The 21,256-nt window shown below is 38.5% G+C and overlaps 1 protein-coding gene across 5 annotated transcripts in view; it reads right to left on the reverse strand.

Annotated features, from left to right (window-relative positions):
- The window catches only part of GRIA3 (glutamate ionotropic receptor AMPA type subunit 3), a 221,808-nt gene that overhangs the window by 23,706 nt on the left and 176,846 nt on the right, over window positions 1-21,256 (reverse strand). For 2 of the 5 annotated variants that reach the window (XR_007358352.2, XM_048863288.2), the window contains exons 13-14: window positions 13,147-13,394; window positions 12,476-12,590 (exon numbers count right to left, since the gene is read on the reverse strand). Coding sequence is in view for 4 of the 5 variants with exons in the window: in XM_048863288.2 (XP_048719245.1) it covers window positions 12,476-12,590; window positions 13,147-13,394 (363 nt within the window). In the remaining variant the exon portion in view is untranslated. Of the gene's footprint in view, window positions 1-4,577; window positions 6,565-12,475; window positions 12,591-13,146; window positions 13,395-21,256 lie in introns of those variants that run through there. The other 3 variants (XM_048863289.2, XM_048863291.2, XM_048863290.2) reach the window with 2 other exon arrangements.

The raw sequence follows: 21,256 nt of genomic DNA on the forward strand, positions 1-21,256 counted from the left end.
CCATGCCTTGTACTTCTTCACTCCAAGTTTCTTGTTTAATACCCACAACTTGTTTTGAACTGTCCAATATATTTGTTGCCATAAACCCCCCACATTTATCCACTCCTTCTGCGTGTGGTGTCTAAGGAGTCACTTATGGAGAAGATGAAGTAAAATCCTCCTTAGCCTTACCTTCTAATTTTTGTCATCTTATCTTTGGTTTTACCTTCTTTGATTTTTCTCTGTACTTTTGTTCTAAGAGAAATATTTAGGTGGTCTATATTGACTCATAAGACTCTCTCCTGCCCTTGCAGTCTTTTATATCTTTTATTTTCTGCTGAGAAACAAGCAAGTAATCAATTTGGCTTCTAGTCCTTCCATTCTTGTAAGTAATAAGATGTTCATCTCTTTGTGTAAAGAATGGGTTGGATACTACTAGGTCATGAGCTTGTGCCATCTGGAATATGTTTTCTTTTGTCATATAATTTTCAATAGCCCAGCCATATTCCTCCTTCCCATCCCAACAAGGTTTGCCCCAGCTTGGTGTGTGTGTGTGTGTGTGTGTGTGTGTGTGTATCAGGTTGTATGTGTATATATCATATGTATTATATAAACAGATGTTAATTACTGTTAATTACCTACTCCTACACAGACACGCACACATACTTTTCCATAGAGCCAGATGTGTGACCATCTGATGCTGCAGGCTCCTCTCTCTCTCCTCTTATGGAAGTTTGCAGTCTGTGACTGATGCCAGCATCAGGCTCTATGAAAGTTTATTTATGTTTCATTAATGTAGCTCAAACACATTAAACTACACTAGCAGGATCATAATTTAATATAAGTGCAAAGTGCTAATGCAATAATGTATGCATATTGGATTAGGAAATGAAAGCCGTTACAAGTCATTTTAGTTCATTTGTAACAATGCTGGAGACTGAAATACTGATATGGCATGAACAACTGAAAGAGAGATTTGGGGGTTTAGTGAAATTTCGCAAATCTCACCCCAGGAATGCTGTGGGGAAGCAGTACAAAGAAGGCTGGAAGCTTGATACTACAATCCTTTCCTAAGATACCTTACACAGCAACATGGTTGCTTTCTATGGGGATTTCCACACCACCTTTCCTTGACCTTTTCTAAACTACATTGATGTAGCTATGAATGGACATGTGCAAGAGCCTTCACTTACCTTGTACGTTGGCCAGCATCCTCATTCTCTCTCTCTCTCGCTCGCTTTTATATACATCTTCCTTTCCACCTTCAGATTTTTTTCCCTTGTAAAGGCTTCACTGGAGACTCCTATTTTCTGGATCATCTACAGGCTTCAGTTTGTTGCTGCCTCCTTTGAGGGCTTGCTCAGGTCATTCTGGGATACTTGGTTGGCTATATAAAGCCAAAGCTTCCCACAAACTTTATTACAGCAGTAGATGGGGACAGAGTTACATCACCGAGAACCTACCTGAATGAATGTAGGCATCTGCCTGCAATATGAACGTCTATTGCTGAAACCTTAGGGTTGCTTTGAAGCACAAAAAAAGAGAGGTTTCTTTAAAACATGTATTTTTTTCTGAGTTTTTTTTCCTCTTTCCTTTTAAATGAAACTAGCCGTGTTAGATAAAAATATCCAAGCTTTATGTCTCCCATCCTTCACCACCAAAAAAACCCAATAAGGAATTCTGTACAACTAAGGACATAGATTCAGTTGCTTGGATTTCATTGTCATTTAATGAAATTCCTTTGGAAACTGTGAATTCTAGTAGTCTTCCTCCAGTCTTATTTCTCCTTCCCATCCCATCCCATCCCATCCCATCCCATCCCAAGGAGGTTTGTCTCAGCGTGGCCCTTAGTGACAGATATTGCTGGGTGAATGATTCAGAGTGAATCACTTATTCAAAAAATTTAGTCCTTTTTATTTTTCTATGCCAATAATTATCCCTGGATGGGCTTTTATTTTTGCTAATATTTTGTTATTAAAAACTGTTAGACAAAACCTTCATGACCAGAATTTTCTGAGGGGCTCATGACCCACAACTGAGATCAGATTTTCCAAAGTGCTCAGCACTCTGCTACACCCATTGTTCTCTGTGGATGCTCATGGGTGCTGTGTTGTTTTGGAAATCTGGCCCCAATTTTGGCTGCTGAGTCATTCTGAAAGTCTGACCCTGTGTGACCAGATATAGGTTGTTTGTGAAATATTTGCTATTTATTAGTTGTGTTGTGTGATTAATCACTGAAGGTCACAAGGCATTTTTTCATGTTCCCTGGTTGGATGATTGAAACTCTTATAGCCTGGGGTAAGGAAATCCAAAGAGATTCCTAGGTGGCTATGTGAACCTTTCTGGAATAAACTTTTGTGTAAATACATTTACGCAAATATTCACCAGATGTTCACTTTCTTCAAACATTTTTGAGGAAAAATAAACTCTTACAAATATGCATGAAAGGTAAATACAAAGATCCACAAACTATATTGTCAGAGTGAATTGGTGAACAGATGTTCATAAACTTTTTTCAGCTTTCTCTTAGCCCCAGTGACAAGACATTGGGCCCTGCTTATTGACAATATTCTGCCACATTTACCATTGAGTAGAGAGGCTTACAGACAGTAATCTACTACTCAGTAAGGGGGGCAGACTTGAGCACTTGGGTACGTCTACACAGCAATTAAATACATGCGACTGGCCTGGCTCGGCTGACTTGGGCTTACAGGGCTCGGGCTGTGGGGCTATAGAACTGCTGCGTAGACATTCAGGCTTGGGCTGGAGCCTGAGTTCTGGGACCCCATGAGTGGGAGGACCCCAGAGCCCAGGCTCCAGCCCAAACGTCTACAGTGTGATTTATAGCCCTGCAGCCCAAGCCCAAGTCAGCTGACTCAGGACAGCCACGGCTGTGCTGCCGGTCTTTTATTCCAGTGTAGGTGTACTTTTTCCGAAGGGAGTGTCTTTTTACCCCATCTACTTCCTAAGTCCAATAGCTGTTTTCCAATCTGGGTAACACATTTTTTAGAAACTCTCTCACTGATTTCCTAAATTATGATCCTTATATAATAGAACCTCGCCAGAGTGCATTTTATAAATCTCACACAAACTAAAGCAGGCTCTCCGTCCTCTGTGATAATATCAGTGGAGGAGCGCTGTAATGAAGTCTCATATTACAAAATACTTCATTATTGTTACAAAATATGCTACAACATTATTTAATAGTATGCTGTGAAAAGTATTTGTCAAATAAATGAACAAAATCAATTTTTGAAGCCTTCCTTTTAAAATGTTGTTCAGCTTACTAATTTACAAAAAGCAATATTTTTCAATTGCTCTCCTAGTCATGAGTGTGAATTAGCACAGTGCTATTATGATTGGCTCAGTTCTGCCATTTTACTTTCTTTCCAACTCATAGCCCATGCTTATAGCATCCACTGGATGAGCAAATCACTGCATGTTGATGAACACTATTTTCATACAAATTGAATGAATGAGTTGTGTTGCATGTTGTGATAAATAAAGGGGGGGATAGCTCCCTTTGATGGACACCCAGCCAGTTAGCTGTAAAATCCCTCTTGGTAGCTGTTCTTTACCTGCTTTATCTGTAAAGGGTTAAGCAAAAGCCTAAATTCCAAATGCATTTTCTTTCTTTTTGTTTTTAATAAAATTTACCTTTCTTAAGAACAGAATTGGATTTTTGGTGTCCTAAGAGGTTTGTGCATGTTTGATTAGCTGGTAGCCGCAGCTAATTTCCTTTGTTTTCTTTCTTAGCTCTTCCCCGGATGGGGGACGAAAGGGCTTGAGGGTATCCCACAGGGAGGAATTCCCAAGTGCTCCTTCCTGGGTTCAAAGGGTTTTGTTTGCCTTTCGGTGGTGGCAGCGTTTACCAAGCCAAGGTCAGAGAAAAGCTGTAACTTTGGGAGTGTAATACAAGCCTGGAGTGGCCAGTATTAATTTTTAAAATCCTTGCGGGCCCCACTTCTGCCATTGGAGTGACAGAGTTGGGATTCAGCCTTGACAGGAATATATTTGGAATTTAGGCTTTTGCTAGATTTTAAAAGAGCAATTTCAAAAATCAAGCGCCCTAAAATAGCTTTCTTGGGGGTTCAACTTAAAGGTTACAAGCAAACAAAGGCATCTGGGGTTAGCACAGAGGAGTTCACAAGCCAATAAGAAATAAAAGAAATAACCCTAATCACGTCTTGCTAAACATTCTGATCTACTTAAACATTTGGAGTTAGGATAAGTAGTTCTAGGCATGATCTGATAATTTATGATCATACCTGGCTTAAGCTGTTTATAGCACGGCTGCTCTGTCCCTCTAGCCCAGAGAACAACAGACAAAGGGAAAGTTTCTTTCCCAATTTTAAAAAGTTCTACCTTCCCATTGGCTCTTTTGGTCAGGTGCCCACTGTTTTTTCTTTACCTGGGGGGACTTTTTAACCCTTTACAGGTAAAGCAAGTAAAGAACAGCTACCAAGAGGGATTTTACAGCTAAGAGGCTGGCTGGGTGTCCATTAAAGGGAGCTGTCCCCCCCTTTATTTATCACACATGGTTGTTTTTTTTAAAGATAATATTTGAAAAGCAAAGCATTAGAAGTTTTCCAATGGGGTTCTTAGGATAGCAAATCACATCTAAAATTATTCATAACAGATTTCTTCTAAAAATACATCCGTATTAAAAATGAATAAAATGGTATGCTGTAAACTTACACAAGCAAACTGATACAGAGAAACCGGGGGAACAAATTCATTCTGCTTAAGGCCAAATTCTGCTCTCAGATGTGCATGAATATGTCTCGCTGAAGACAATATGTGCTGCATGGATCCAAGGACAGAATTTAGCTTAGGAGTGCTGGAACAATTTTTATAGTGGAGGTGCTGAGAGCCATTGAACTGAACTGTAAACTTGTATATAATGGAAACCCCTTGGGCTTGAACCCTACAAATTTAATTTTATGATTAACAAAAAGGCTGGGAAATTAAATACCGGAGCATCTTGCATTACTTCAATGTCTTTTTTTGAAAAACACCATTGTTGATACAGAAATTCAGTCAAATAATTAGCAAGGAATCTATATACGTGGAATTGACTTCAAGACTAAACACACACACACAATTTACTTTTAAGTTAGCGGTCATTAAATGCTACCATCAAGATAAGGGAAGACCAGAAACGAATCAACTATAGAATTACAGAAATATATCTTAACAGAAATTTTTTCTCATACAACTAATTAATATAACTTATCCACTCATCCTGCTATCTTTATTTGTATAATGTCTTGCATATTTCTGGTTAAATCCCTGCTCAGTAATTGCTCAGGTTTGAGGGGACATGCTTGTATAATAAAATAACTGGGCCTAAAACTGACAGTATTCAGTAACAAATTTCCTGGCATATGCTTTTCTAAGTACTATTACAGATTCTCAAACAATTAAGAAGTCAGCTCACTCAAATAAGGGTATCTGGATACAATATACTGTACAATTTTGCCAAGAATCTCTATGGGTTCAATTAATTGTTTTGCATTTAAGAAAGATAAGCGAATGAATTATGATATGCATACCAGCATGTCAGCAGTGTTTAAATAAGCATATGCACACTATCGTACAGAAACCACAGATGGATATGCCAAAACCTCCTTTTAGTCTGATGGAATAAATTGTGTCTGCTGGAATTTGATAAGTACCATTCCCAGTGAAATACTGGCAGCCTCTGAGACTTTGTGGACCAGATCTTTAGCTGATGTTAATTATTGTAGCTGGTGTTAACTGACTTCAGTGGCAGTATGGCGATTTATACCAGCTAGGATCTGGCTCCCTATAATTATTTCACAATAGAAATACAATCTTTTCAGTTTTAAAATAAAAGGGGAACATCTATTTTTGGACGTAACAATGATAAACCTTATAATACCAATTTGTTTAGTGGAATCTAATAGCAGGAAAATCTCCATGTTTCTTTTCAGTTGTGAGACTTAAAATCCTTAACATCATAGGATTTATTTGTCATTGGGGTTCCTTTAGTCTTAGAATGTAATTGTCTGATGGCAATGAACATACAGTATCCAGAGGAGGGATGATTAAAACTCGGAACCATCTGACCTTAAAGTACACGTGACAAACTAAGGGGAGGAAGACAAGCATCTACGGAACCAATTTTTCTATGTGACTAGGTTCTTTGTAGTCCAGTAATGGGGAACAGCACACACAGACACAAGCAAATGGGTCACATACTCACCCCATATCTTGAGCACAACAGAATATCAGGAAGTCAGAGGAGCTCAGTCTAAGACCACGGCACCATCAATCTGTAATGATTCAAGCCTATATACAGTTCACACACACAGAAACTAAAATACCAGCAGGAAGTATCTGATTACAGACTCAGGACACCTATTCCCCAAGGCTTGGGCCTCTACCCGGTAAGCTAACAGAGCTTTTCCATTAGCTTAGCTGGTAGAAAAAGCTGTCATGAGTGAGTAAGCTCCATCATATTGCACCATAAGTCAATGACACATGCATATCTCATTCCATGATACACCTTGCATCTGTTCCTTGTTGCGATAGCTTCTATCTTTCCCCAAATATTTCCTCCTTTAAAGGAAAAACAAAACAGTTTTGAAAAGGCTGTTTATCTTCTCCTCTTGACATTTTTTAAAAAAAAATAAACCAATGTTCATATTTTATGCATTAAAACTAGAGATGAGCCTGAACCAAAAGTCTGGATCCAAACTGCTTCAACCTCTGTGAATGTTTGGATCCAAATCCAAGTTTCAGTCTGTCTCTCTTTAGTCCTATCCTGGGCTGAAGTAAAATCGTGGATCAGAGCACTCCTAGATTTTGAAGAAGTCTGGATCCAAATCTGGATTTGAATTTTGGTTGGGCTCACCTTTATTTAAAATGTACATCCTTATAGCCATCTCTCTGAGTTGCACTATTGGAATAGGAAAAGTCAATTACAGTAATAATACGTTGCTCTTCAATAGTGTATCTCATTTGAAGATCTCAATGCACTGTGCAAACAGTGTAATGTTAGGAATAAAAGGGTTTTAAACCCTCTTAAAACAGATCACAAGACTTCACTGCAGCCCTTACCATATACAGTATGAAATCCATGCTAAAGCCAAGCAATAATCAATTAACAACATCCTGGGCCAAGTTCATTCCTGGTGTAACCCCAGTGGATTGTGTAGAGTTACACTAGGAATGAATTTCAGCCTCCTGTGTTTGTGTTTCATACCAATTAATCAAAAGAAAAAAACAGCATGTAAATATTTTTAACACTTGCATTAGCATCATAATGGCTCCCCTCTTCAGAACTGATACCATGCCAGCGTTAAGCAGTATCATTACATTGGACACCTCCACTGACGTTACATTAGCTCCTTTCTAGCTAACACGTTAATAGAAGTTCATTGCTACCGTTATTGTGCTAGCTGATATCTAGGAAATACTTCAAGTCTGTTCTTAATGTACAGGCTCTTCAGGGGATGCTTTTCAATCTTTGACTACCTTGCGAGTTTCTGATCAATACATAAAAGATGGGCTAAGTTTTACATACTTATTTGATGTCATAATAAGACCCTGGCATTAAAATAATGTAGATACTTGCAAAATTCAAACTGTCAGCCTGGGGCAGGGGAGGGGACTACAGACTTTAGAGAGAGAAACAGGAGAAGAGGGAGAAAATGCAGGTAAAGATTTGTCTTTAACCATATATAATACAAAATGATGTACTGGTACCTGCCATATGTACATATGCAGGGCTGTGGTTCTCTTTCAGGGTTCAGGAGACAACCTGAGCTTTGCTTTAAGGGTGTGTGATGTCAACAGAATCCCCCAAAAGCATTACAGTTAAATTAACGTACAGTAATTATTGCAGTAATATGGACACTGATTAGCTTTTGCAAAAGATGAGTTGTCCAAAGTAACTTAAAGTTCTTTGCTAAAATCCACACTGTTAAACCTGTGCTACCTACTGCACAGTTGGGAATATATTCTTTAAATTTTAATGCCAAGACACACCAGCCTGTGGTATTAAGTGCCTGCAAAACGTCATCACTGGAAATTAACACTTTTAAAATAACAAACCTTTTTTTGACAACTCTAGAAGTAATAATTTAAAAAACCTAGCTTAATCAGTTTTAAGGTTCTTTCTCCTCCAACCCCTCCAAGGAGAAAGTATGCATCTGGCCTGAGAACTGGCTTGGCCCACATTCTATTCCCAGGGGACTTATGCTGCTGAGTGATAAACCCTGATGATTGAGGTTTATAGCTAAAATAACTATCCAGCCCTTAACCCCAAACATTACAATAAACAACAAATAAATAGGAGAGAGATTTGTGATTCATGGTTAAAAAGGACAAATCAAAGGTTCTCCTCATTTCCATTTTCTTTCCCTGAAATATACTTGATCATGGAATAACTTAACTGCTTTTCTAGCATCTACTAACACAGGCTTGAGTACTTGTTAACATAGAGCATTATTTCCTTTAAATGATGCCTGAGCAAATACAAAAATAGAAAGATGACCTTGCCCTTACTATTACCATTATAAAAAAAACCTGTTTTAGATTTCTCAGAACTTTAAATGTTAGTTGGCTGTTTGTAATTCAGGCGACTGGTGAAGCTGCATTGTACAAAAATCTCTTTCATGGGGTAGAGGCAGACAATACAGTGTTGGATGCTGGGAGGAAAATGAACATTTAATATACTTGCACACATAACCTTATATAAAAGGTTGCATGAGGGACAAGAATGAGAACTAAGAAGCCTATTAAAACCCATACTCTTTTCCAGGCTGCTGATGAGTACTGAAGAATTGGTGTGATTAAATTAATCTGAATTTCAGTCTTTTCTTTCCTTTTATTATACAACTGCTTTTGCTAATATCCCAGGTGACTGAACTAACAGATTAATTCACTAACTAGCCAGATGTAATCGACTTTTATTAATAAAACACGGTAGTAATTTGCAATAATTGTCCAAAACTTTGCAGCTTACTAAAAATGTTACTGCAGTATTTTGGACCAATACAAAAGCATTTTTTAGGAGAGATTGCATGTCGTTGTTCCTTAAATAACTCATTAAACTAACTATACTTCTGGAAAATGTAATTCTGGGAATGAATCTGAATACTTTTCAGAACAAAAAGGCATTTTCAATTAATTGTGTTAGCAATTCCTGTACTCCATAAGATCAGCAATGTCATGGTAATGATAATACCTAGTCCAGTACAGCTTCCCTGTGCAAATCACACAGGTAAATGCAAACGAGGGCTGTCAATTAATTGCAATTATCTCACAAAAATTAATCATGATTAAAAAAAAATAATTGCGATTAATCACAGTTTTAATCACACTGTTAAACAATAGAATACCAATTGAAATTTATTAAATATTTTGGTTGTTTTTCTACATTTTCATATATATTGTATTCTGTGTTGTAATTGAAATCAAAGTGTATTTTTATTACAAATATTTGCACTGTAAAAATGATAAACAAAGCAAATTGTACTTTTCAATTCACCTCACACAAGTACTGTAGTGCAATCTCTTTGTTGTGAAAGTGAAACTTACAAATGTAGATTTTTTTGTTACATAACTGCACTCAAAAAGAAACAAATGTAAAACTTTAGAGCCTACAAGTCCACTCAGTACTACTACTTGTTCAGCTAATCACTAAGACAAACAAGTTTTTTTTACATTTACAGGAGATAATGCTGTCCTCTTCTTATTTACAATGTCACCAGAAAGTGAGAACTGCCATTTGCATGGCACTTTTGTAGCCAGCATTGCAAGGTATTTATGTGCCAGATATGCTAAATATTCGTTCGCCACTTCATGCTTTGGCCACCATTCCAAAGGACATGCTTTCATTCTGATGATGCTTAAAAAAAATAATGCATTAATTAAGTTTGTGACTGAACTCCTTGGGGGAGAACTGCATGTCCCCTGCTCTGTTTTACCTGCATTCTGCCATATATTTCATGTTATAGTAGTCTTGGATGATGACCCAGCACATGTTCATTTTAAGAACACTTTCACAGCAGATTTGACAAAATGTGAGATTTCTAAAGATAGCTACGGTATTCAACCTAAGGTTTAAAAATGTGAAGTGCCTTCCAAAATCTGAGAGGGATGGGTGTGGAGCATGCTTTCAGAAATCTTAAAAGAGCAACACACTGATACGGAAACTACAGAACCTGAACCATCAAAAAAGAAAAATCAACCTTCTGCTGGTGGCATCCGACTCAGATAATGAAAATGAACAAGCATTGGTCCACACTGCTTTGGATTGTTATCAAGCAGAACCCGTCCTCAACATGGACGCATGTCCCCTGCCCTGGAATGATGGTTGAAGCATGAAGGGACATATGAATCTTTAGCGCATCTGGTATGTAAATATTTTGCAATTCCAGCTACAACAGTGTCATGTGAATGCCAGTTCTCAATTTCTGATGATATTGTAAACAAGAAGCGGGCAGCATTATCGCCTGTAAATGTAAACAAACTTGTTTGTCTTAGCAATTGGCTGAAAAAGAAGTAGGACTGAGTGGACTTGTAGGCTCTAAAGCTTTACATGGTTTCATTTTTGAGTGCAGTTTTTTTGTACATAATTCTACATTTGTAAATTCAACTTTCATGATAAAGAGATTTCACTACAGTACTTGTATTAGGTGAATTGAAAAATACTATTGCTTTTGTTTTTTTACAGGGCAAATACTTATAAATAAAAATAAATATAAAGTGAGCACTGTACACTTTGTATTCTGTGTTGTAATTAAAATCAATAAATTTGAAAATGTAGAAATCATCCAAAATATTTAATGGTATTCTATTATTGTTTAACAGTGCTATTAATCCATGATTAATCACGATTAATTTTTTAAATCGCTTGACAGCCCTAATGCAAATGTAATTGTTAATCACTTAGTTTTGTGAGGAAGTGGTCAATAATATAGACACCAACTGATTAGCTTTTGCAAAAGATGAACGAACTTAGTTATCTGCTAAAATCCACACTGTTAAAATAGGTTTCAGAGTAGCAGCCGTGTTAGTCTGTATCTGCAAAAAGAAAAGGAGTACTTGTGGCACCTTAGAGACTAACACATTTATTTGAGCATAAGCTTTCGTGAGCTACAGCTAGCTCATGAAAGCTTATGCTCAAATAAATGTGTTAGTCTCTAAGGTGCCACAAGTCCTCCTTTTCTTTTTACTGTTAAAATAATGAGTGAAATCCTGGCTCCACTGAAGTTAATGGGAGTTGGACCCAATATCTGTTTAACTAGTGCAGCAAATACAGTTTTATACCCTTCTACCTAGGATATTTACGAAGTGACAGTCTCTGTAGTATTAAAGATTATGTTCTATTCTAGGTTACGTGCCACTGAAATTGCTTTTTTTGAAGCTACATTTACGTTTGGAAATTAATCCTTTCCAGACCACCACACACTTCAGTTGTGCAAGCAGAGACTGCTATCCTGAGCAGGCAGTGCATCTCCTATTTCTAGCCACAGATACTGCAATTTCCAAGTACTTATAAAACGTTTCCTGCTAGTAGGGTGTCACAGGAGAATCTGTCCTTAGTGTTAAACACAATCTTGCTGCTGTAATAACTGCTTTGCCCTCATCTACTGAGCCTCATTTGCAATTGGTTTTACAACCAAACTTACTTTTCTTTCTTTCTTACTTTTCTGAGCTACAGGTAACCTAAGGTAAGATAGTATCCACAAAAACAATAAGGAGTCTGGTGGCACCTTAAAGACTAACAGATTTATTTGAGCATAAGCTTTTGTGGGTAAAAACCTCACTTCTTCAGATGCAAGTGAAGAAGTGAGGTTTTTACCGACGAAAGCTTATGCTCAAATAAATCTGTTAGTCTTTAAGGTGCCACCAGACTCCTTGTTGTTTTTCTAAGGTAAGATGTATCTCTCCTCTGGAATCTGATCCAGATCCCACTGGCCACTGGAGAGGCCAGCTGTGTATGCTGGTAGTAGACTGCTATGCTGATCTTAAGCCAGCAGAAAAGGGCTAAGGAGAACTGATCCTGCAGACTTCAAGACTTTTGCTGTTTGCTGTTTTGCCCTTATAAAAAGGTCAAAATACAGGTTAAAATAAAGGTTAAAAATACAACAAATAGCCTTAAATCACTGAACTATGAAACACCTTGTGCTCAATGCTTTGGGCTGCGTTAACGTGTGATCGCTATTTTCTTGTACAAGGATGAGCTCAGATGAACACTTATTACCTTAATGCACCCCTGGCAGGGCCACCACGACTGGAGCCTCTATCTGTTAGTTAAATAAGGATCCCAAGGTTGATTAAACTGTATGTGATGCAAATAAGACCGTGTCTCCTTTAAAAAGCTACTGTGCAAGCAAGTGGCTTTCTCCATGATTATTCAAATAGTTCTAATCTGTGTTTTTTGCCCTGATAAGTCAGATAACAGCCTTGCCGATTACTCTTGACTACGGTACCCGATTGTGGTGACATTGAGGCTGACCTTGGAGTCACCTCCCCCGCTGCCGCACTCTCCTTTGTCGTACCACCATTTGTTTTTCAATTTGTCCAAGAGGCCTTGCTCATTCAGTTTTAATACTGCCAGGTTAACAGCATTTCTTGAAACGATAAAACATAACTCGTAAGAAAATGCACAAATGCTTAAGAAATCGTAACGTATGAAAAAAGGAGCACAAGAGGACAAATTGGCTAAATTTCACAGACCGTGGAGCTATAAAAATGTTTCTACAGCAAATACAGGGTTCAATATTGGAAGGTGGCATGGAGGATAACATTTGCTCAGAACTGAAGTGTGCGGGATGGGGAAATTGTCTTTGAGGAAAAAAAGTAACAAGAACACCACATCATGCAATTAACATTCGTCACATATGGCAGTTTAACCCGGCTTTTACCATTTAAATTGAAAAAGCCACTGAACTGTAAAATTAAAACAGCAACAAACAATCAGAAAGGACAACACAGAGAGAACATTAAAAAATGGATGCATTAAGTAAATGAAACCATAATTTACCGTCTTATTTTACTCCATGGAATATTGAAGATTTTAAACTTTAAAGTTACCTCAAAATCCACAAGAAAGAAAATGACAACACAATACATCAGGGTAGGTGGAATACTATAACAACATATATATTGTTATATTATTCCACCCACCTTAATGCTGAGCCTTTTGGAGTTGCTACACCATAGCCTTTGGAATCCAGGTTCCCACCAACTTTCATTGTGTCACATGGCTTTCGCTGCTCGATATACTCGTTCATGGTCGATTCAAGGAGGAAGGCAAACTTTCCCTTTGACTTCCGCACTCTAGCGACCCCGTCAGCTGTTGTTTTGGTAAATACAGATGGCTCTGCTGACTTCATATACGACCACATTTTCTCATAGACCGCTATTTTCGACCTCTGAGAAAAATAACAGAAAGCAGAGAAAGAAATTTTTTATTAAGTATGCACACTGCACAGTATGTAAGTGTTGTGCTGTCAAAGTCTACATAATACAGATTAGGTTGCAACTGACTGAAGATAACTCAGTAACTATGGTTTTGTGGACAGTAACCAGCACAAAGGGGCACTGAACTGGTGAGCTTCGAGCTGCTAACACACTATATATGGTGAATAATAATAAATGCAACAGGTGAAGTTAGCTAATGGAGAACAGTACTGGTCCCTAAACAATTACCAGGCACAGCAAGAAGTTAAGGAAAAAAGTGGTAGGCAAGAGAGAAATGTAGCTGAGACATTTCTCTTGCTAACTGACATTTAATTGGCAGTTTAACATTCAAAATGAAAAACAGTGCATTTCATCCCAGTCCCTTGATCTTTCTGCTTGTATGCGTGCTGCTGTAAGATCGAACCAGATAAAAAATATTAAATCCTAGCTCATCTCTTATGGCTAATACATGAAAATGAAGGTCCTCTACTTTTCCACACAAATCATTGCTATCAGTTTACTTCATTCCATAACACACCACTGGTGAACCACAGACACTTGCTTATTAAAGGATTTGCTTCTCATAGTGGTGATGTAAGGTTTAGAACTGCAGCCAAGAGACGACAATAGCTCTACTGGGCTATTAAAAGATGAGGATACCCATCTGGGAGATATGTTCAGTGATTACAAAGACTTTATTAAACATTGATCAACTTTCTTTGTTCAGATCGTTTCAAATTTTGCTGAAAAATAACAAGCATGCTAGTAAGAAGCTGACAACCTACATTACACTCTCTCGCTCTCATTAAAGTGAAGAGCTCAATGGACAACAGGCTATTTTATTATAACCAGCTGCTGGTTATGCATTTTTTAAGTGCATGTTGATTTGTTCAGTTTGGAGATAGCCAAATATAATGATCCCGGCTCTAAGACACATGCTTAGTAACTTAGGGAGGCTGAACAACTTTTAAAACAGCAAGTTGGTGTGTTATTTCTCCTTTCTGTTCGCTCTTCGTGTCGCAACCTTAGATGGCAGAAAACTCCGTGCTAGGGAATCTCCTCATCCTACCCTCCACACATTACAATAAACCATCTTAATGTACCGAGAGTGACACCATTAGTATACTGCACCATCACTTAATGTTCCCCCTCTCTGTCCCGCACAATGTGGTAATGCCTGGTTAATTACTTCAAACTCCGGATTTATACAAAACTTTCAGTCTAAGCCATCTAACTTTGTCACATTCCTTGTCAACCCTTATCTGGAATCACTAAAGCTATTACAGTAGGTGCCACACACAGTGGTTAAGGTCAGTGCAACTATTGTGAATTTTTTTCAGAGTGATAGCCGTGTTAGTCTGTATCAACAACAACAACAACAAAAAAAAACGAGGAGTACTTGTGGCACCTTAGAGACTAAAAAATTTATTTGAGTGTAAGCTTTCGTGGGCTAAAACCCACTTTATCCGATGCATTCGGTGGAAAATACAGTAGGAAGACTACTCCAGGATAGGCCTAACAAAGAAAATAACAGAACGCCACTAGCCATCACCTTCAGGACCCAAATTAAACCTCTCCAGCGCATCATCAGGGATCTACAACCTATCCTGAAGGATGATCCCTCACTCTCGCAGACCTTGTGAGACAGGCCAGTCCTCGCTTACAGACAGCCCCCCAACCTGAAGCAAATACTCACCTGCAACCACACACCACACAACAGAACACTAACCCAGGAACCTATCCTTGCAACAAAGCCCGTTGCCAGCTCTGTCCACTTATCTATTCAAGGGACACCATCATAGGACCTAATCACATCAGCCATACCATAAGAGGCTCGTTCACCTGCACATCTACCAATGTGATATATGCCATCATGTGCCAGCAATGCCCCTCTGCTATGTACATTGACCAAACCGGACAATCTCTACGCAAAAGAATAAATAGACACACATCAGACATCAAGAATTATAACATTCAAAAACCAGTCAGAGAACACTTCAACCTCCCTGGTCACTCAATTTCAGACCTAAAAGTTGCAATTCTCCAACAAAAAAACTTCAAAAACAGACTCCAACGAGAGACTGCAGAATTGGAATTAATTTGCAAAGTGGACACCATTAAATTAGGCTTGAATAAAGACTGGGAGTGGATGGGTCATTACACAAAGTAAAAACTATTTCTCCATGCTAATTCCGCCGCCCCCACTGTTACTCTCACCTTGTTGTCAACTGTTTGAAATGGGCTATCCTGATTATCAATACAAAAGGTTTTTTTTTCTCCTGCTGATAATAGCCCACCTTAATTAATTGGTCTCATTACAGTTGGTATAGCAACACCCATTTTTTCATGTTCTCTGTGTATATATATCTTTCTACTGTATTTTCCACTGCATGCATCTGATGAAGTGGGTTTTAGCCCATGAAAGCTGATGCTCAAATAAATTTGTTAGTCTCTAAGGTGCCACAAGTACTCCTCATTTTTTCTGTTGTGAACTTGTAGCAGAAGACTCTTCATTCGGATCAGCTGGAGCTCAAGACATGCTTTTTTTCTTTTCCTTCAGGACAATTCAGTGTGCTTTGGATAATACAGTGACTAACAACTACTGTGTAAACATTTTATAGATAGGAAATCTTGCCTTCATTCCTTGTATTAAAATCCTGATGTAGCTGTGATTGATAGAGAGGAGTATAGGGCCAGGCTTTTATTATAACTATTTCTCCTAGTGAGCTGAAAACCAATTGAAAATACAATGCAGTTAAAACCATCATGATACACAACAGAACATCAGAGAGAAGGCAGAATAGTGTGCCTTCATTAAGAGGTAGGTTGGACACCATACAGTAGTCAAGAGATTAAAAATGAAAATATTCATTGGAGAAAAATAGCTTTTTCAGATGCTTTTTAAAGGGTGAGGCATGAACTGCAGAGGTAGCTGTCTATGGAAGTGGGGTGGTGAAATAAACTCCACATGCGAGGGGGGGAAGGGGCTAGGGTATTAGTCTTGGACTTGGGAGACCTGGGTCTGATTCCCATTATCACAAGTTTCAGAGTAGCAGCCGTGTTAGTCTGTATTCGCAAAAAGAAAAGGAGTACTTGTGGCTAAAATTTGTTAGTCTCTAAGGTGCCACAAGTACTCCTTTTCTTTTTGCTTTATCACAGACTTCCTGTGTGACCTTGGGCATATCACATAGTTTTTCTGTGCCGCAGTACCCTACTTCTGTAACATGGGGATAACACTGCCCTACCTTTCAGGGGTGCTGTGGTGATAAATACCTCGGAGGTGCTCAGATAGGGGAGCCTATAAGTACCTAGGAGAGACAGGTAAAAGCATGGCTGCCCACTTTTATAATATATCAGCTTGGTCAAGTTTATATTTACTCTATCCAGCATCTTTCTACCAAAGTATCCTGACATATTTTAGCAAGTTTAAACTGACACTCAAAGTATATGCAGAAATCCCTTTATCCACTATTCAAACACGGCCACCTGTGGGTTAAAACATGGCAGATGTTTAACAAAACACAGCACCACAATGTAATGGGTTAGGCCAGGAATGTAATGACTTTAGTGAGAATTTGACCTTGACCATGCGGTTTAAGCTCCTACTGAAGTTCTGTGAACTTTTTCAGGACCAGAACCTACTTTTATATAAAAAAGGGCAATTCCAGAAGCTATAATGCCAAGCTGGGGCATTGGTTACATACTAACTTAGAGCAAATTGTCATGCACTAAATTGCCAACCTAGCTTTATGCAGCAACAGAGCTTCCTTGGAGGTTTCCTATCAAAGAAATAATTGCGTGAAGGAAAGTCTAGAATACGAGTCTTTAGATCCGTTTTATACCTTTCATCTCCGGCAGACTTTTTCAGCCCACCTTACATCTCAGAAGCTGCCCAGAGCACAATCCCTGCACTTGTGATGACTATAATATACACCCAGAGATGCTGCTGGTGGATGTATAAATAGCATTGTCCTGCCCATGCCTCCTCCCCTAGAGAACTACCCTCTGTAGCAGCATTCCCTCTCCCTCTGAACCCCACAGAGGGTGCTTCACACAGGTGAGGGATACATGGGGATGAGGAGAAGGAAGGAGAAGATGGGCAGAGCTAAGATTAGATATGTAATACAACCAGAAATTGTCATACTTTTGTATGGACCTCCCTACTTGAAGAAAAACCTCCCTTAGGGGAGTATTTCCTTTTCCAGGCTAGTAAGGGAAGCGTTAACTAAACCTTCCTCTTGAGCCCATTAACAAGATGTGAGCTCATAGACGGATTAGACAACCCTGGTGCATTACAAAATGTAGGTTTCGTTACTTTAATTTTGAACTGGGTCTTAGTGACTCTTTTGCAGCTTCAAAGCTCTGTGCAAAACTTCAGAAGACCGATTATGTTGCCTTTGTTGACTAGGTAATCTCAGAATTTAGGTGACATCTTTCTGTTGCTAGTCTTGACTAAGTGCTTTGTGGGGCGCAGTACATCTCACACCTGCACAGGGGCTATCAAGGCACAGCTGTGCCTTGCACACAGGATAGGAAATAGCTGAGTTGGAGAAGCTGGTTTATTAGGTAGTGGCAGGAGCTGGAGTTGTTACTGTTGCCTGTATCAAAGCCAAACAAGCTTTATGGAATCCGAATCCTAGAGAGAATTAGCTTAGCAGCCCTGTGCCCCAAGGCAGCACACAGGAGTGGAATGCACAAGCAAGCTTCTGAAAGACCAGAGCAAGATCAGACAAATAATAACGTATGCTTTATACACAGTTCTGGGCTCTGCAACCCGTTATTTAACACTGAAACCAGAGTAACTAGCCTTGAGTAAGAACTTTAAAAATGTTTACAAAATATTATAAAATATTCAGTTTTTCGTGTGTGTATATACACTTGCACGTACAGTAGTATACTATAGGTAGAGCTGCAAATTGGTTGGTGAATTGATGTAGTGATTTTAGTGTCGACATGGCTTAAGATTGCACCAGCTGCCTTAATTCTGACATTTCCTAATTTCTGAGTGATTGACTTTGAAACCTTAATCTTCTTTTAACGTTGCTTTTTGTAAGTAATGCAAAAAACACATGCATATGTGTGCCTAAGTTAGAGCTTTATTGTCTGTCTCTAAAAGCTAAAGATTTCCTTGTCAAGATTTTACATGAAGTAAAATGTGTATTGCTCAATTGTTGGTTCATTTTTGCATCTAGATTGTGTCTTTAATGAAACACTTGAATTATAACATGTTTTTTCCTTTTCAATGCCTAGCCCACATTGGAATTTCTGTTTTAATAAGTCCTCTCTTACTGTTTCCAGCTGGCATGAATACCTAAAAGCAATTTGCAATGCATCTGTGAATTGTGATTAATATTTTTATTTGATAAGGGCCAACAGCATGCTCAGTGATATAAGGCACAAATAAAGATGTGCTCCCTGCTCTGAAGATGTTATAATGTAAGTGACAGATGAACATTTCCTTAGAGGAGAGGATGTCCTTGTGCTGAAGGAACGGGAATGGGGGGGGGGGGAGAAGGGGAAGAGAGGGTAGGTCTGCATTCTGTTCTCCACTCATCCACAGATGTCTATAAATCATCTGCAAGTCACTTAGGGGCAGATTTTTAAAGGTAGTTACGTGCCTCAATCCCACCCTAGTGGGATTTGTCAGTGACAGGTACGTAGGCATTTTTGAAAATCTTGCTAGGTGCTTTAGACACACAAATACCTTTAAAAACCTTCTCATTAACCACTTTGAGCTTCAGTTTCCCCATCTGTAAAATAGGGATACCAGTAATTGCCTACTTCCTAGGGTTGTTTGTTAATTTTCAGGAAGTGTTTCCAATCTTTGTACGGTAAGCACTCCAGGAGGGTGACCTATTATTATCATTGCATTTCCAAATACTAAATTCCATGTGATTCATAAAAAAAACCCACAATTCCCCAGTCAGCATTAACAGTATTTAGCCTAACTTTGCTCACAGACTCTTCCCTTCTCTTAACTAATTTTTGTATGTGATCATAAAATAAATCAGTACGTTTTTACATGTATCAGTTTTCATCTCACATCTCAAAGGCATTTTGCTGATTTCTCCCTCAAACAGGATTTTTCTCAGAAGCCATGTTTTGTTAACTTCAGCTCTGCAGAAGGACTGTAACATTCTGGGGTGCTCCCTCTAACCAGACAAAACTATAACTTACCTTCCGGCAATGAGTGTTTGTCTGTATCGGCTGGAAAAGGTTGAAAAAAAATTAGAGATTTGCTTCCCTGAGCAGAGGTAGGGGTGTGAGTGCTGGCTAAGACTGAAAACTTCTGATGGAAAAGTGGGTATAGCTGGGTCTAGGGATTCTCCTGCCTTAGACAGATCAGCAAATGTCAGCCCTTACCGTCACACACAAAGTAAAGCAGCCACTGACTAGAGCTGGTCAAAAATTTTCATTTGAAATGGGATTTTTTGGATCAAAAATGGCATTTTGTTTAAACATAAATTTTCATGGAAAAATCTGCATTTCTTTTCAAATGTTTCCAGTTTTTCATGAAAAAGTGTAAATCAAAACCAATTATAAACAGAACATTTTTCAGCCTTTTGAATTTTTTGATTTTTTGTCAATAAAATCAAAATATATCTGTAAATTTTTTAGAAAAATTTTCACCCCCCCCCCAAATATTTTATGAGCAGCTTCTATTACTTATTGTTTTGCTTCCTGCCACAGTTCGCTGTTATACCAGTGTGGGAGAGCCAGCCTTGGGAAGTACCTGCTTGTGCAGTTTTTAAGGCCAGGTAGCCATCACTGGTGACATATTTGGGTTGGTGGTCATATTACAGATATAAATACAATCATATAAAATACTTCACCTCTGATTAAAAGATGACTTTTAAAGTACTGTTGTTTTTTTTAAAAAAGCTTAAAAGCACAGATCTAAGACATATTCTAAGCCCAAAAATGGAATGGATTTCTGTGTTTTGCAAATTCCTTTTCATTTCTTTGATACCGTGCTTCAGAAATCCACATGCTAAAATTTCAGTGTGTTTCATCTAGGCCTTGGGACACATTAAAGCCTCTTTTCATTATCACAAGCTTGCTGTAGATATAAATAGACATGACCTTAGCTTAGTCAGCAACTGTTTTCCCTCTTCATTGTGAGAAGTTTATGCATAAACATGAACCACATACATTTTCTTCATCTCAGACATAACAGTATATTTTCACTGCCATGCATACAACAGCTTTTAATGTTAACACAAGCAGTGCATCTAATTCCCTGACTGACTCGCTGAGAATTTACTTCATTCCGTCCATCACTAATCACTATCCAAAGATAAGTCTCCCTTAGGTAGCAATGTTTTTATTTTAAAATAAAACCCCAGTACAATCAGTCCAGATTTTTTCACCCTTCACTAATCTTATTTTACTTTCTAATTCTCCCATTGTTTGTGTGTGTGTGTGTGTGTGTGTGTGTGTGTGTGTGTGTGAGAGAGAGACATTTTGATATTTTAAATGAAAAAAATGCAATACTCTCCAACATAAATATTAAGCTTGATCCAGGCTGGATTTAAATATTACACGCATCAGAAAATAGACCAGACTTACCTGCACAGTTGCCAACTTTCACGCGGTAAATAAGCACCCTGACTTTCACAATAAGCCAAAAATCCAGCTAATCCCATTTCAAAACAAGGCCAAAACAAGGCGATCCCTAAGAACCCCAATACTCTGTGTCTAGATCCCCCTGGTATGCCGTCTGGGATTGTGGTGGGCCCGCTGTGCACCCCTGACTCTCTCCCTCTCCTCCCCCCCGTGTCCCTGCTTGCCGGGACATGATCAAAAAAAAGAAGCAACAAGCTATAAACCAAAA

The sequence above is a fragment of the Caretta caretta genome, chromosome 9 (assembly GCF_965140235.1).
Source record: "Caretta caretta isolate rCarCar2 chromosome 9, rCarCar1.hap1, whole genome shotgun sequence".
Taxonomy (NCBI): Eukaryota; Metazoa; Chordata; order Testudines; family Cheloniidae; genus Caretta; species Caretta caretta.